Here is a 13,174-nt window from a genome sequence, read left to right as displayed (position 1 = left end):
TAACATGTTTTTGGCTTGTGTGTCACTAGGGGTGGGAATAGGCTAGACTAGGCTTTATAAGGCCTGGGTCTGGGCCTGGCCTACGATAAACTTATAAGACCTGAGCCTGGCCTATGGCCTACTATAGGCTCGTTTTTTCAGCCTGGCCTGGCCTTTTTAAAAGCCTGGCCTGGCCTGAAAGCCTATTTAAAAGCCTATTTCTTATTAATGTTTTCAATTAATTCATATTACTTAAGAAGCCTTATAGGTCGCATATATATGATCATTTAGACTGACCTATTTAGCATTTTTTCTAATACATATGCATATATAGACCAATCTATATAACACATTTTCTAATATATATGCATATAAAGGCCAACCTATTTAGACTAATTTTAATATATATGAAAATATAGGCCGGCCTACAAGGCTTTATAGGCTTTTTTAATAGCCTAGGCCTGGCCTATTTTATTAAATAGGCTTTTAAAAAAGCCCAAGTCTGGCCTTTTTATCAAATAGGTCTGGCCTGGCCTGACCTTAAGTAGGCTAGGCTATAGGCCCCTGTAGGCCGGTCCTGTAGGCCGGTCTGGCCTATTCCCACCCCTATGTGTCACTCAAACTCAATTCAAAAAATCATGGATAAGTTAGTTAATATATTGATAAGTTAGTTGACATATACTGAATTTATATAACAAAATTAATTTATATATCATAAATTAATAAATTAAATGTATAGTGTTTAGTATAGTTAGTTTCTAAACTATAAAACAACCTACAAAATGGGTTTTCTAAATATAATTCTTACTAAAATGACACCATTTATATTTTGGTTTCGTTGATAAAGTTTAATTAATAAACTTATGATTTTTTTTGTTTATTTATTCATATTTACAAAGTGAATTTTTTTTCTATTGAACTACTAAATATAAAAAAATATACATATTTTGAGAATGAAAAAAAATATATATTATAACAAATTGAAATAAAATACTAACTAAAGAGATGATTAACTTATCCATTCAAAATTTGGTGGGATTGCTAATATCCAAGCATAGTTTGCATGATAATTTAGCATTAGTAAACGAGTTGCTAGTAGTATACAATTGCAATACTCCAAAAATGAAATACTAAAATAATTGGAAACATTAATGAGGGGACAATGACACCGGAAAATGTTGGAACAATATACATAATGAATGCAAACCAAACATGCTTCCCGCTCAGAACTTTACTTCTAATAAAATAAAATTGATTTTAAAATAGGAAGTGGATAGTTTAGAAACTTTCAACAAACCATTGAAAATTTTTATTTCAAAATATTTTCTCTTTGTGACATGATGATGAGTTTCTCATTTGGGTGATAAGCTACTTGAAAGAATATTTGAATTTGAAATTATAATTATAAAGTTTGGAAGGTTTGGTTAGAAATAAATGACTTGCCCAAATTGAAACACTAGAATGGCATATTAAAGTTTTTTTTTATAAATTGAATATTCTTTGTAATAAAGATTAATTTTTTAGTTACGACGATAAAACTCTCTCTCAAAATACTGTGTGTATAATAATGGATCGAACTCCAAACATCCGATTAAATAGAAAGATGAAGAAAATACAAACTATTATCATCTTATTCAATTGTTGAGTAATCACGCTATTGAATAATATAAGATGGTTGTGACCAACAAATATTATTACAAAATGAATAAATTATTTGAAACTATATTATGACTTTCTTGCTCTAATAATATTAAACATGATTGTTTTCGACCATAAGATAAGCTTGGATTTAGACCCAAAAATAATCTCAACCTACATACTAACCCACCCACCCCCCACCCACCCTTTCTTGGTTGGACTTTTGTGAGTTGCATGTGGAGTCATTCAACAACATAGCTTAAACAAGAAAAGATATGAATCCAGTGGTAAGATACAAAGTGAAGCTATTGACATGAAAAATGAAAAATAATCCTACATTTCTTAATGAAAATTAGGCAAGAAAAAGTAGTAAGAAAAATAAAATTATTAAATGGTTGCCTTTTTAGAATGTGTGAAGTTGAGATTGTAGATCCAGCATGCTAGAAAAGTCATGCTCTTTTTCCTTTTATATTTTGTGAAAAAGGATAAAGATCTTACCCACCCTACATCATGTGCTTCTGTTTATTCAAATTAATAATGATAAAATTAATAATAATGGAAAGAGAAATCCTGTCATTGTCCTACTCCTACATGAGTAGAGCGTCACATGGATTCTTATTACAAAAAAACATAATTCTATATAGTTTATAACATCATACATTTGTTTCCTTCTCTTTCAATTTTATTCCATCTTAATGGAGGTTTCCCTCATCATCATGTCTACAACAAAATGTTACCATCATCTTAGCCATGATTTTAAATTGCGGCCACAAGTTACTTACCGCCGCAACTAAGTTACTTGTGGCTGCAACTAATTGCTTCCAAATGTTGTTGCGGCCGCAGCAACTATAATTATTTACCTGTAAATCGGCCGCAACTACATTTCCGAGTTCAATGTAGTTAAAATTACAATTACAATTCGCAATTTAAAACCATCTTTTAGAGGAGTATGGGGCATAGTCATTATTCCTAGTGCATTTAAAAGGGTCAATCTTACAAGCATATATGCTTTTTCACATACTGATATATCTTTTCTACATACTGAGATATCTTTTCCTGTTTGAATAACATAGATAACGTTATACACGAATCTTAAATGTATCTTACCTTTCAAGGTTGTTGCTTGTGAGAATGTTTTTTATCATGATACAAACACATGATATCATTAAAGAACACAGTCCCAACTTTTTTACACATGACAAGTTTATGGCAAAATGTAACCCTTGCATGTTACTTAAAGAAAAGAAATTTTGACATAAGAAAAAAAAAAATTTCATCAAGAAAGAAATGCAGAAAATTGAACTTTCATTGATATACATGGTTTATATACAAGTTATGGTGTTGGTAAAAAAAAAAAAACATCAAAGCATACTCTTTTTTCAACCTCCAATCAGCTTTTAGCTTATCAGGGTGTTATCATCTTCCAAGTAACTCAAAATTAGTAAAAATTTACAATTGCAAACAAATGCTAATTAACATTTGAGTTATCTCAGACAAAAGTTTCACAAAATTTTCCATCCATTCTGTTCTGCACAGCCTTCACAGCAGCAACTCTAGCAGCAGTCGCAGCCTTGTTTGCAGCGATCACTGCATTGTTAACATGATCATCGACGGACTTAAGGTTTATCGCATCGGCAGCTGTTTTCCTAGCAGCCTGCAATTTAACCCATCAAAGAAAAACACACATGTAAGTATTAGAAAAACACCAACAAGTAAAGGTAAAAAATCAACAAGAATGTTAATAACGCGCACCTCAATCGCTCGAAGGACAACATCAGTTAGTGGCGGAAGAGAATGCTTAAGGTTGCCAGCATCCCATTCGCCACATCTTCGATCACCGGTTCGAAAAGTATACGAGCCAATACCTTGTCTACGACCGTCGTGCCACGCTCCTTCATAACAATGTCCATTAGCAAAATGGTAGACCCCAAATCCATGAATTTTGTCTCCAAAATACTCTCCTGCATATCTATCTCCATTTCTGCAACCAAACATACCATAACTTAGAAAAAACAGGTTCCAAAACTACATCCAAAACCAATTACTAGACCATATATAGTAAAACCCTATTCAACACACTACCATTAATTCAACAAGACACAATCACATTCACACACATAGCAAAAAATTGCCGCGACAAAATGACATCGATAAGTGCCAATACCGATATTAAGCACAAATTGTGATTAATTCACACTGCAACAACCATGATCATTGTCGCAACAACTGTACCGTCCGAAATCACGAAAGCCTTTACGCGATCGCTAGTTAAAACCTTTGAGCCTAACATCTAAAAACTAAACAAATCCCATGCAACATATCAAAATCAAATCTAGAATAACAAAAAAAAAAATTAACTTACCTAAAATGGTAACAACCAAGACCATGTTTAACACCATGTTTGAATTGACCAACATAAGTGCTAGCATCAGAGCAAGTCTGAAGACCCATACCATGACTCTGACCATTACACCATTCACCGGAAAAAGAATCTCCAGTATAGAATCTATAAACTCCATAACCATGTCTCATTCCCTTCCTATACTGACCCTTATACCGACTCCCTCTCGCCCAGCTCTCAATTCCATAACCATCGTATCTTCCATCAACCCAATCCCCTTCATATCTTCCATTCACAAAGTAATTGTAAACACCACTCCCATTACTCCTTCCTTTATGAAACTCCCCTTCGTAAAAATCACCATTGCTGTAAAACTCAACCCCTTCCCTCACACTCTTCTTCTTCGTCGTTGTTACGCCTTTTGTCGTTGAACCGCCTATGAACCACTGAACCGGTTTCGATTCTGTCTTCGTCAACCCGAACCGCTTCACGTTCCCGTCGTACCACTGCTTCACAACCGAAACTCCATGGTTGATCAAGCCTTTGTTCCTCGACGCGAAGTAAAGCGCGACGGCGATGAAAATCAAAGCCAGTAACAGATTCTCCGACGTCGGCACCTCGTCGCTCCCAAGGAAGGAGAAGTAGAAGATGAAAGAACAAACGCCGAGAAAACTGAACGAAACAACCGCGATAACCGGAGCGGTTATTCGGGTCGACCCGGATCGCGGTGATGAATTGTTGTAATAAGACGATTTCTTGATTTTCTTCTTGTTGTTCTTGTCGTCTTCTTCGTCGTTGTAATCGTTGATGGAGGAAAGGCTCTGAAACGACGATCGGATTGTTGGTGAAGAAGAACTGAGATTGAGAAGTGACGATTGCGTTCTTGTTAGCTTCACTTGACTCTTCTGAGTTTCCATTTCCGATTCTAACTAACTAACTGGATCTTGTTCTCCGGTGCCTGAAATTCTTGTTACGTTTCCGGTGGGTAACATTTCACGGTGGCGAGGTGGAACTGAATTTTGAACTAAACGAACGGTTCTTTTATTTATTTATTTATTATTTAATTTTTTTTGGAGAAAGAAAGAAAAAAGAAAAAGAAGAAGAGTTGAGTTGGTTGAAGTTGGAAGTGAAGGTGGAAACAAAGCGTGAAGTAGGTACCGGTTTTTGAGTATTTAAAGACCGAGTAATGAGGGAGATAGATTCAATGCTGACCGTAGGATGGAAAGTTGAAACATGGAGCGTTGGATTGGTGATTTTGCGTTTACTGTAGAGGGCGGCACGTGCTGTTACGGTTTTACCATGTGACTCGTTCGCCTCAGGTTAATTTTGGCACATAGATTGGTTTATCAGGTTTCGTGATGAATTGTGATGGATGTGTGGGTATTATCTGCATGTGATGCGGTTCATTGGAGGTAGCATGTAGGATGTAGCATACTAGAAGGATGTTAAAAAGAGGGTGATTGGGATGATGTTTTGTTGTACGGGTGGGAGTTGGAAATGTGATTTAACATGGTTCACGTGATTCGTTCTATTTACTCTAGATGTAGATTATATATTATTATATTAATTAAAGTTTCCGTCTAACTAAAAAATTCATAAAAAATATAATATTTTTAACAATTATATATTATTTCATTTTTTCTTTACCCACCTTCCTATGGGGTCACCCCCAACGAAAATCCCATTTTACCCCTGCTTCGGAAATGCATTTCCGAAATTTTTTTTTTTCTAAATTTTTTCAGACTTCGGAAGTGCATTTCCGAAAACATCCCAAAAATTGGAATTTTGATTAATTCGGAGATACATCTCCGAAAAAACAAAAAAAATCTAAAAATTTCAAAAATTAATTTTAGGATATGAATTAATTTATATATTATAAATTTGATATAATTTATGAGTAATAAATAATAATTATATATTTTGATATAATTTATTAGTTATGAATAATAATTATTATATATTTCTATTCTGATTTATATTTTAAAATTTAAAATAATTTTAATTAAAAAAATTAAAATAATTTCACTTACAAAATGAGTTATAATTTTTTATTTATATATTAATATATTTATAATAATCATTATGTATTTACAAAAAAAATTAAAAAAATGAGTGTTTTAATTTATATATTTATATAATAATTATAATAATTATTATATGTTTATAAAAATTATTATATATTTATATAATAATTATTATATATTAATTATAAATATATTTATATATTTATATAATAATTATAAAAATTAAAAAAATTGAGTGTTTTAATTTATAATAATTATTATATATTTATATATTTATATATTAATTATTATATATTTATATATTATATATTTATATATTTCACTTACAAAATTAATAATTATTATTATATATTTATATATTTATATATTTATATATTAATTATTATATATTTATATATTTCACTTACAAAATTAATAATTATTATTATATATTTATATATTTCTATTCTGATTCATAATTAAAAATGAGATAATTTTTTATTTAGTTTAAAAATATTAAAAAAAGATTTTGTCTTAATTTTATTTAATGAATAAATTTTATATTTAATTCTATATAATTCAAAATTTACTTATGGAATTAAAATGTTTTTGATTTATAAAAGTTAGTAAAATAATTTTTAACTTTCAAATAGTTTAGGATGTTTTGATTCACCTTGATTTTATTGATTCACCTTCATTTTATACCTATTAATTGTATTGATTCACCTTGATTTTAATTTTTTTTAATAATTATTAATTATTTCGGAAGTGTATATCCGAAACATTCCAAGACCAATTTGGTCTTGGAATATTTCGGAAGTTCATTTCCGAATTCCTCCAAGGGGGGTGCGTTCGGAGATGAACTTCCGAAAACACCACATTTTCTGAAAAGTAACTTTATTTCGGAGATGCATCTCCGAAATCAATATTTTATATTAAAAAAAACACGTTTTCGGAGATACATTTCCGAAAACACTTTTTTTAACAAAAAAAAGTACCTTTTCGGAAATAAACTTCCGAAACAAGGGGTAGTGTGGTAAATTCACCAGGGGTGGACAAGAAGGTTAGGAGGTGGGTGAAGAAATTTTCTATTATTTTTAGAGAAAATGGGTGATGCACTGACAGTGTAAAATATTTTTACACTGTCAACCAATCACCACCCATGTATCCAATTAAACTATTTTTTTATTTAAAAAAAACTTAATGACATGGCACATTTATGATTTTCTATTGGATGACAGTGTAAAATTATTTTACACTGTCAGTGCACTACCTTTTAACTCTTATTTTTAGGTTCGTAAAATTCAACGTCTTCATTAAAATTGTAATGATAAATTATGTGGATAAATTTTTAGTTATTATTGTAACTTCGTAAATGTTTTTGCAGTTCATAAGATTCAAGATAGAAGCTTCAATAATAAAGAAATAATATTTGTGCAAAAAGAGTAGACCTTAATTCTCTTTGAAGTAGAAAATTTTGCTTTTGGAAGCACTAATAATCATTCAAATCAATCAGACGGCTGATCTAATATGTGTCTCACTTCACGTTTTATGTTTCAAAATGTCTCTATTACTCAAGAGGGAAAGTGTGTGATTCTTTGGTATTTAAATTCATCCCCATTCTCATATCGCTTTCCATTCTTTCACTAATTTTTGGACATTAGAGTGTTAACCTTGTAAGTCAGCCCTCATTTTCACTATTTCGGAAGCTCAAGTCCATTGTAGCAAGGACTACTTCATCAGTTCACCGAACAATTCTGGTTCCAACACTAAATAATGGCACTATCTATGGAAATCGAAATTTGATTCTCGCGAATTTTCACGTTCAGATCTCCTCGATCCAGATATCCAGAGATTCTATCTTAGAACTTCAAATTTCTATTTCTCGATCTTGCTCCTTGAATTTTGACCTACTTTCGAATAGATCTTCTTCAAATTCATCAACCATTGTAGCATTCAAATCCACTCGATTTGTCATCCTTTGGCTAGCCACTGTCGTAGATGTTGAAGTTGTTAAAGATTTGACTCCTCTTCCTTAAACAGAGGACAATCCCATCTTAGTAGAATCTCCTTCAAATCCCTAACAAAATATCATGATCCACCGAGATTCGTTCAAGGAGTATTCAAGAATCTTCCATTCTTCAGATCCTCGCAACAATTTCATTAACGTGAACCTTCACATCGACCTCCACCATTAACCGTGGTATTTGGACAGGAAATGCTCCCCAAATTTTAGCTGTTACAGGCTAACCTTGGTGAGCATGAAGAAAATGATCTGCTGAACAACATTTCTAATATGGTGCAATAGTATAATTCATAATTCCTGGCAAAAAGGTTATTCAGGATTGAAGAGGGCCTACAACACGCCAATCCAAAGAATAATATTGTGCAGGAGGTGGCCTCCTAAAGAAACCAAATCGCATTCTTAAGTCGACTTCCATCAGGATAACAACGCCACAAGGAGAAATCCTGAGCTCACCTAGTCTCGACCATCACCAAAGACACATGACTCCTAATCCCTATTCTGAAGGGGGAAGAAGTCATACTCCCCTAGAAGTTCATCGTCCTCGAATAAGGGAAGGGTATGAAGAAGACGCTCTGGTCTCGGAGCGGAAAACAAATCCTTTATCCGCTCACATCAAATAGTAAAATTCCGAGATAACTAGAAAAACTGCTCAAACTTTAAAGTTATGATGGAACCAAAAACCTGGATGAACATATCGAGCACATTGGCAACTAGTTATACTATTATCACTCCTTGGGAGCAGTGAAGTGCAAGCAATTTGCCATTACTTTGATTGGATCTACCTTGATTTGGTTCAAGACCCTCACAGACGGGAGCATTTATTTTTGGAAATTTCTCTAAGAAGCCTTCACCACTCAAAAGCGGAAGCCCACGACAATGGCCGTGCTCAGTGGGATCACTTAGAAGAAGAAAGTGACCCCGCGATAGTACATTGATCGTTTCACTAAACTAAGAGCAGTCGTGGGGGGCACAAATGATAAATTGAAATGCTGGATATTTTAAAGGGGGTTGAGACAGGACTCCATATTTTGAGAGAAGACGAGGCTCAAGGAAGCCCATAATTTAAAAGATCTATTGAGCAGGGCACATCATTACATCAATTATGAAGAAAAAACTCTAACCGGGGAGAAGGCTAAGGAATGGGGAATCTTGGATTCAACTGGGCATCAAAGAAAGACGGTGGCCATCATATAGAAAAAGGATAATATGGTCCATGCTCCAAGTTCAATGCTTACACTCCCCAGAATACTTCGAGGGATAAATTTTGTTAAGAGCGTGCAAATATTTGAGGTGAAGACTATTTTCTTGTAACTTTTGTAACAATTTTCTGAGTACAATGAATTGGAGAGCTGCTATCTCCCCCAGACGTAAATCTTTTGATCAAACTAGGTAAACAAATTTTTCGTCTTTCTCGCCTTATTTTCTTTTGTGATATTTTCTACTTATTGGTTATTATTATTAAAAGTCATTTAATTTGGTTGTTATTGTTCTTTGTCCCCACACATTGAATTTCTTAATATGATTGAACCGTGAACGATTTCTTCTTATTAATTATTCTATCAATTTCACAATATTATTATATTTAAATTATAATATTAATTATTTTGACTTTCCGTTGATATTTACAAATACTATAATAACTATTAAATTAGTAACATCAAATTTGCATAAAAAACTAATTGAAAAATATCATCATGTTTCTTTAATTAAAGAAAAGTAAAACTTGCAATTACAATAATCTATTTAAAGTACAAGAAGTATCCATAATATACAAAAGTCACCTCATAATAAAATATAAAATAGCTAGATAATAAAAGTAAAAAAAAATATATAATGAAAATAGTATGTTTGTTTCAATGTTTAAAATTACATTTTTAAATATGTGACACTGAAGTAAATTTGTTAAGTTTAAAAAATTGTCTATTTTAAGTTTTAAAATATTTTTTATTTTTTAAAATTTTTTTTATACATGATTTTTTTCATAATTATTCTTATGTTTAAAGAATGAGAATTTAACAATTTTTATAAGAATAAAGTTCAACTAATTAACTACAACTTTTCATCATTACTCTTATTTATTTTTATAATTTTTTAATTAAATAAATTTTATAATTATTTTTAATGAATTTATTTTTTTACAAAAAACATGGGTTAGGATATTATTCGTAAAAATAATAATTCTGAAAGGCATTTGTTTCACATACTAAATTCAATTTGGGTTTCTTTCTTTCCTTTACTAAATTTAAATTGAGTTTCTTCTTTCGTTTTACTAAATTCGAATAAAAGGTTCTCGATATCTTGTGGTATCGCTTAAGGTTTTCTTTTGCATATTCCCTTTTGCTTGGTATGGATTTAAGACCCTCACCCCTGGCTTGATTCATTTAAAATAGTCTCCCAAATTGTTTACGGACTTCACGAAATCTCTCAAGAATTCCAAATTCATGTATATCATCGTTGAGCCCCTTAGTTTTAGCACTCACTATAACATGTGTCATTTTAAAGAAGGGATGAAGAATATTGTCTGCAATCAGTTGTTTCCTCGCTGCTAGAGTGAATATTAATTTGGTAAAATAGAGGCATACTAGGTTTTTAAGATAGCGGTCTTTTCCGAGTCCCAAAGGAAATGTGCCAAAACTATTAGAGTACTCGTTAATGGTTTTGATTAGACTTCTTATACTAATCAAAAATATATATATGTGTGGTCTCTGGTTACAGCCCACAGTTGGGAAAACAATTTCTGAATTATTTTATGCTTTTACCAATTATTTAGAATTTTGGTGTTTCTAGTTTCTTTTATAGGTTGTTAAGTTTATTATTTTGTTAAAGAAAATATGGGTACTGATGATAAGTTTAGGGCTACAAAAAAACTAAGGGTCGGTTGTTGGCCTACGCTATACTGTAAAGAAGAAACCGATTCATAGTACTCTTTTGATTAAAGATTTTCAGTCAAGCTTCCCTATCTTTTGATGAGGACAGAGCTTTTGATATCAAGAAGAGAAAGATGAAACTCAAGATAAAGCATTATGTTCAAGGGTTTGGAATCAATGAAGTTAAATTTCAAGAAGGTATAATGACAATACTTACCTTAACTAAAGTTTTAGATGCTCAAAATATTTTATACATTTTTATCTCTAAAATTCTCAAATTATCATGTATAAAATCTTTAATTCAAATGCATAAAAATTTTTTTTTTTAAAAGCTGTCGACACTTTTAAGTTAGGTATGGTTAACTGACTTACCAAATCCCAATGTTGTTTGAAATTTAAGTAATTATTTGAAATTCAAAAATAGTTATGCATTTGTTAACTAAGGTATTAGTTAAAACCGACTTAACAAGTCTTCTACGAATTTAAAAAAAAACAATAACTTTTTTAACACCTCTTCATGAAACCTTTTTATTTTATATTGACATTTGTTTATGATATTTTTCCATGACTTCACAATGATTCATAAAGGTGTTATGATCATATAAATACATGAAATTTCAAATTACAATTTGCCCCTATTTAATTATCTTTAGCGAGGTATCTTGAATGACTTAGTCATCAAGATATTAGTGGCAGAAGGTAATTAAATACTAAAATACCTTAAACTGTCCCCTTGATGCAGTGCTATACTAAGCTATGAATGTATGGACCTTTTTTTGTTTTTGTGTGATATGACATGAGACAGACTCAGACCTCTATGGGGAATATAGCGCCACGAGAGACATATTGTTGCTGGAGAAACTTGGAAAAGGAACAATAACTTCATAGAGGAATAACAAAAAAGAATGAGTAACAGACTCGAATGAACTAAATAGCTGGGGAAACAAGATACCTCTGGTTATCTATCAAAGTGACAAGGAATTTCCAGGAATACTTGAAAAGAAAAGGATAAAAACCTAGGGTAAAAGGTGGTAGGAACATCTAAGAGTGGCAGTAGATGAAAGGAATCATCAGAGACATTTAAGAATGGCATTGAATGAGGTGAAAAACTTTTTACTGGGGATTATGACATTCGATTACTGACTTTGGATGAAAATAACGACCCATATCAACAAATGTACTGATGAAGGTAAAGGAGAACATCGACTTCAGCTAATGTACTGAAGAAGGCAAAGAAGAACATCAACATCAGCTAATATACTAATGAAGGAAATGAGATATATTATCAGCTAATATACTGACAAAAGACAAAAAGGGATACATAACTCCAACTAATGTACTGAAGAAGTGACAAAAGGATGATATCATCAGCTATTGTACTAAAGATGTGAAATAAATCGACCTACGTCAGCTAATGTACTGACGAGGGAAACAAGAAGGATGATATCATCAGCTAATGTACTGAAGATATGAAACAAATTGACCTGCATCAGCTAATATATTAAAGAGGGAAATGAGAGGAAACTGTCATTAGCTAATGTAATGATGAAGAGAAATCCTATATCAACTAATGTACTGATAAAGAGCACATAAGAAGATCGACATTAGTTAATATGTTGAGGAAGAGAAATCACATACCAGCTAATGTACTAATAAGGAGAAAACAAACATGACCAATCATCAGCTAATGTACTGATGAAAGAAAACAAGAGACAACCAATTACCAACTAATGTACTGATAAAGGGACACAAATGAGGGGCATGCACCAGCTAATGTACCAATGAGGGGAAACAAAAGTGAATATCGTCAGTTAATGTACTAATGATAGCAACAAAGGATAAACAACATCAGCTATTGTACTGATGAACATAAATAGAGAGTGGACATTATCAGCTAACATACTGATGAATGTAAGAAAAAACTATTTTGGTAAATGCCAACAGAGTTGAACACTGATCTCAAGGTAAGATGTTGATAGCAATAGGGCCTCGGAAAATGCACATGAGCATGAATTTTGCTTTTATGCATGATATTGAATTTTTCTATGCATAATAAATGATCAATACAATGCAATTCTTTATGACAACTGAGATAGACTCTTTTGCAAGGGAATATTGGAACTCTAATTCCTCAACACAGGAACTCTGCCAACTCTTATTGGGAAGAAAATGCTGAACATTTTTGTCATGCTGGTAACTGTATCATGACTGATGATCCTTTGAGAAGGACTGGTAAACTGCTTGGAGATTACTAAAGAAGATTGCCCTTGGTTGACTGATTGTTATGAGTTAACTGATCATTGCTTCAATTGAAATGTGT

At 32.0% G+C, this 13,174-nt stretch overlaps 1 protein-coding gene across 1 annotated transcript; it reads right to left on the bottom strand.

Moving 5' to 3' along the window:
* Positions 1–2,905: 2,905 nt before the first annotated feature.
* Positions 2,906–5,114, bottom strand: LOC131627353 (uncharacterized). The gene is made up of 3 exons (XM_058898197.1): positions 3,980–5,114; positions 3,370–3,598; positions 2,906–3,271 (listed from the first exon to the last, which is right to left on the bottom strand). The coding sequence occupies exons 1-3, from the start codon at positions 4,873–4,875 to the stop codon at positions 3,107–3,109; spliced, it is 1,290 nt and encodes a 429-aa protein (XP_058754180.1). The 5' UTR covers positions 4,876–5,114; the 3' UTR covers positions 2,906–3,106.
* Positions 5,115–13,174: the final 8,060 nt, after the last annotated feature.

The sequence above is a fragment of the Vicia villosa genome, unplaced genomic scaffold, assembly GCF_029867415.1.
Source record: "Vicia villosa cultivar HV-30 ecotype Madison, WI unplaced genomic scaffold, Vvil1.0 ctg.000359F_1_1, whole genome shotgun sequence".
NCBI lineage: Eukaryota > Viridiplantae > Streptophyta > Magnoliopsida > Fabales > Fabaceae > Vicia > Vicia villosa.
This window is presented reverse-complemented; position numbering and strand designations above follow the sequence as displayed.

Bases quoted from the DNA above. Each gene is read 5' to 3' on its own strand.
- LOC131627353 (XM_058898197.1), bottom strand. From the start codon at position 4,875: ATGGAAACTCAGAAGAGTCAAGTGAAGCTAACAAGAACGCAATCGTCA. The intron at 3,599-3,979 runs GTAAGTTAATTT...GTTTGGTTGCAG, and splicing joins CTTGGTTGTTACCATTTTAG to AAATGGAGATAGATATGCAG. The intron at 3,272-3,369 runs GTGCGCGTTATT...GTTAAATTGCAG, and splicing joins TTGTCCTTCGAGCGATTGAG to GCTGCTAGGAAAACAGCTGC.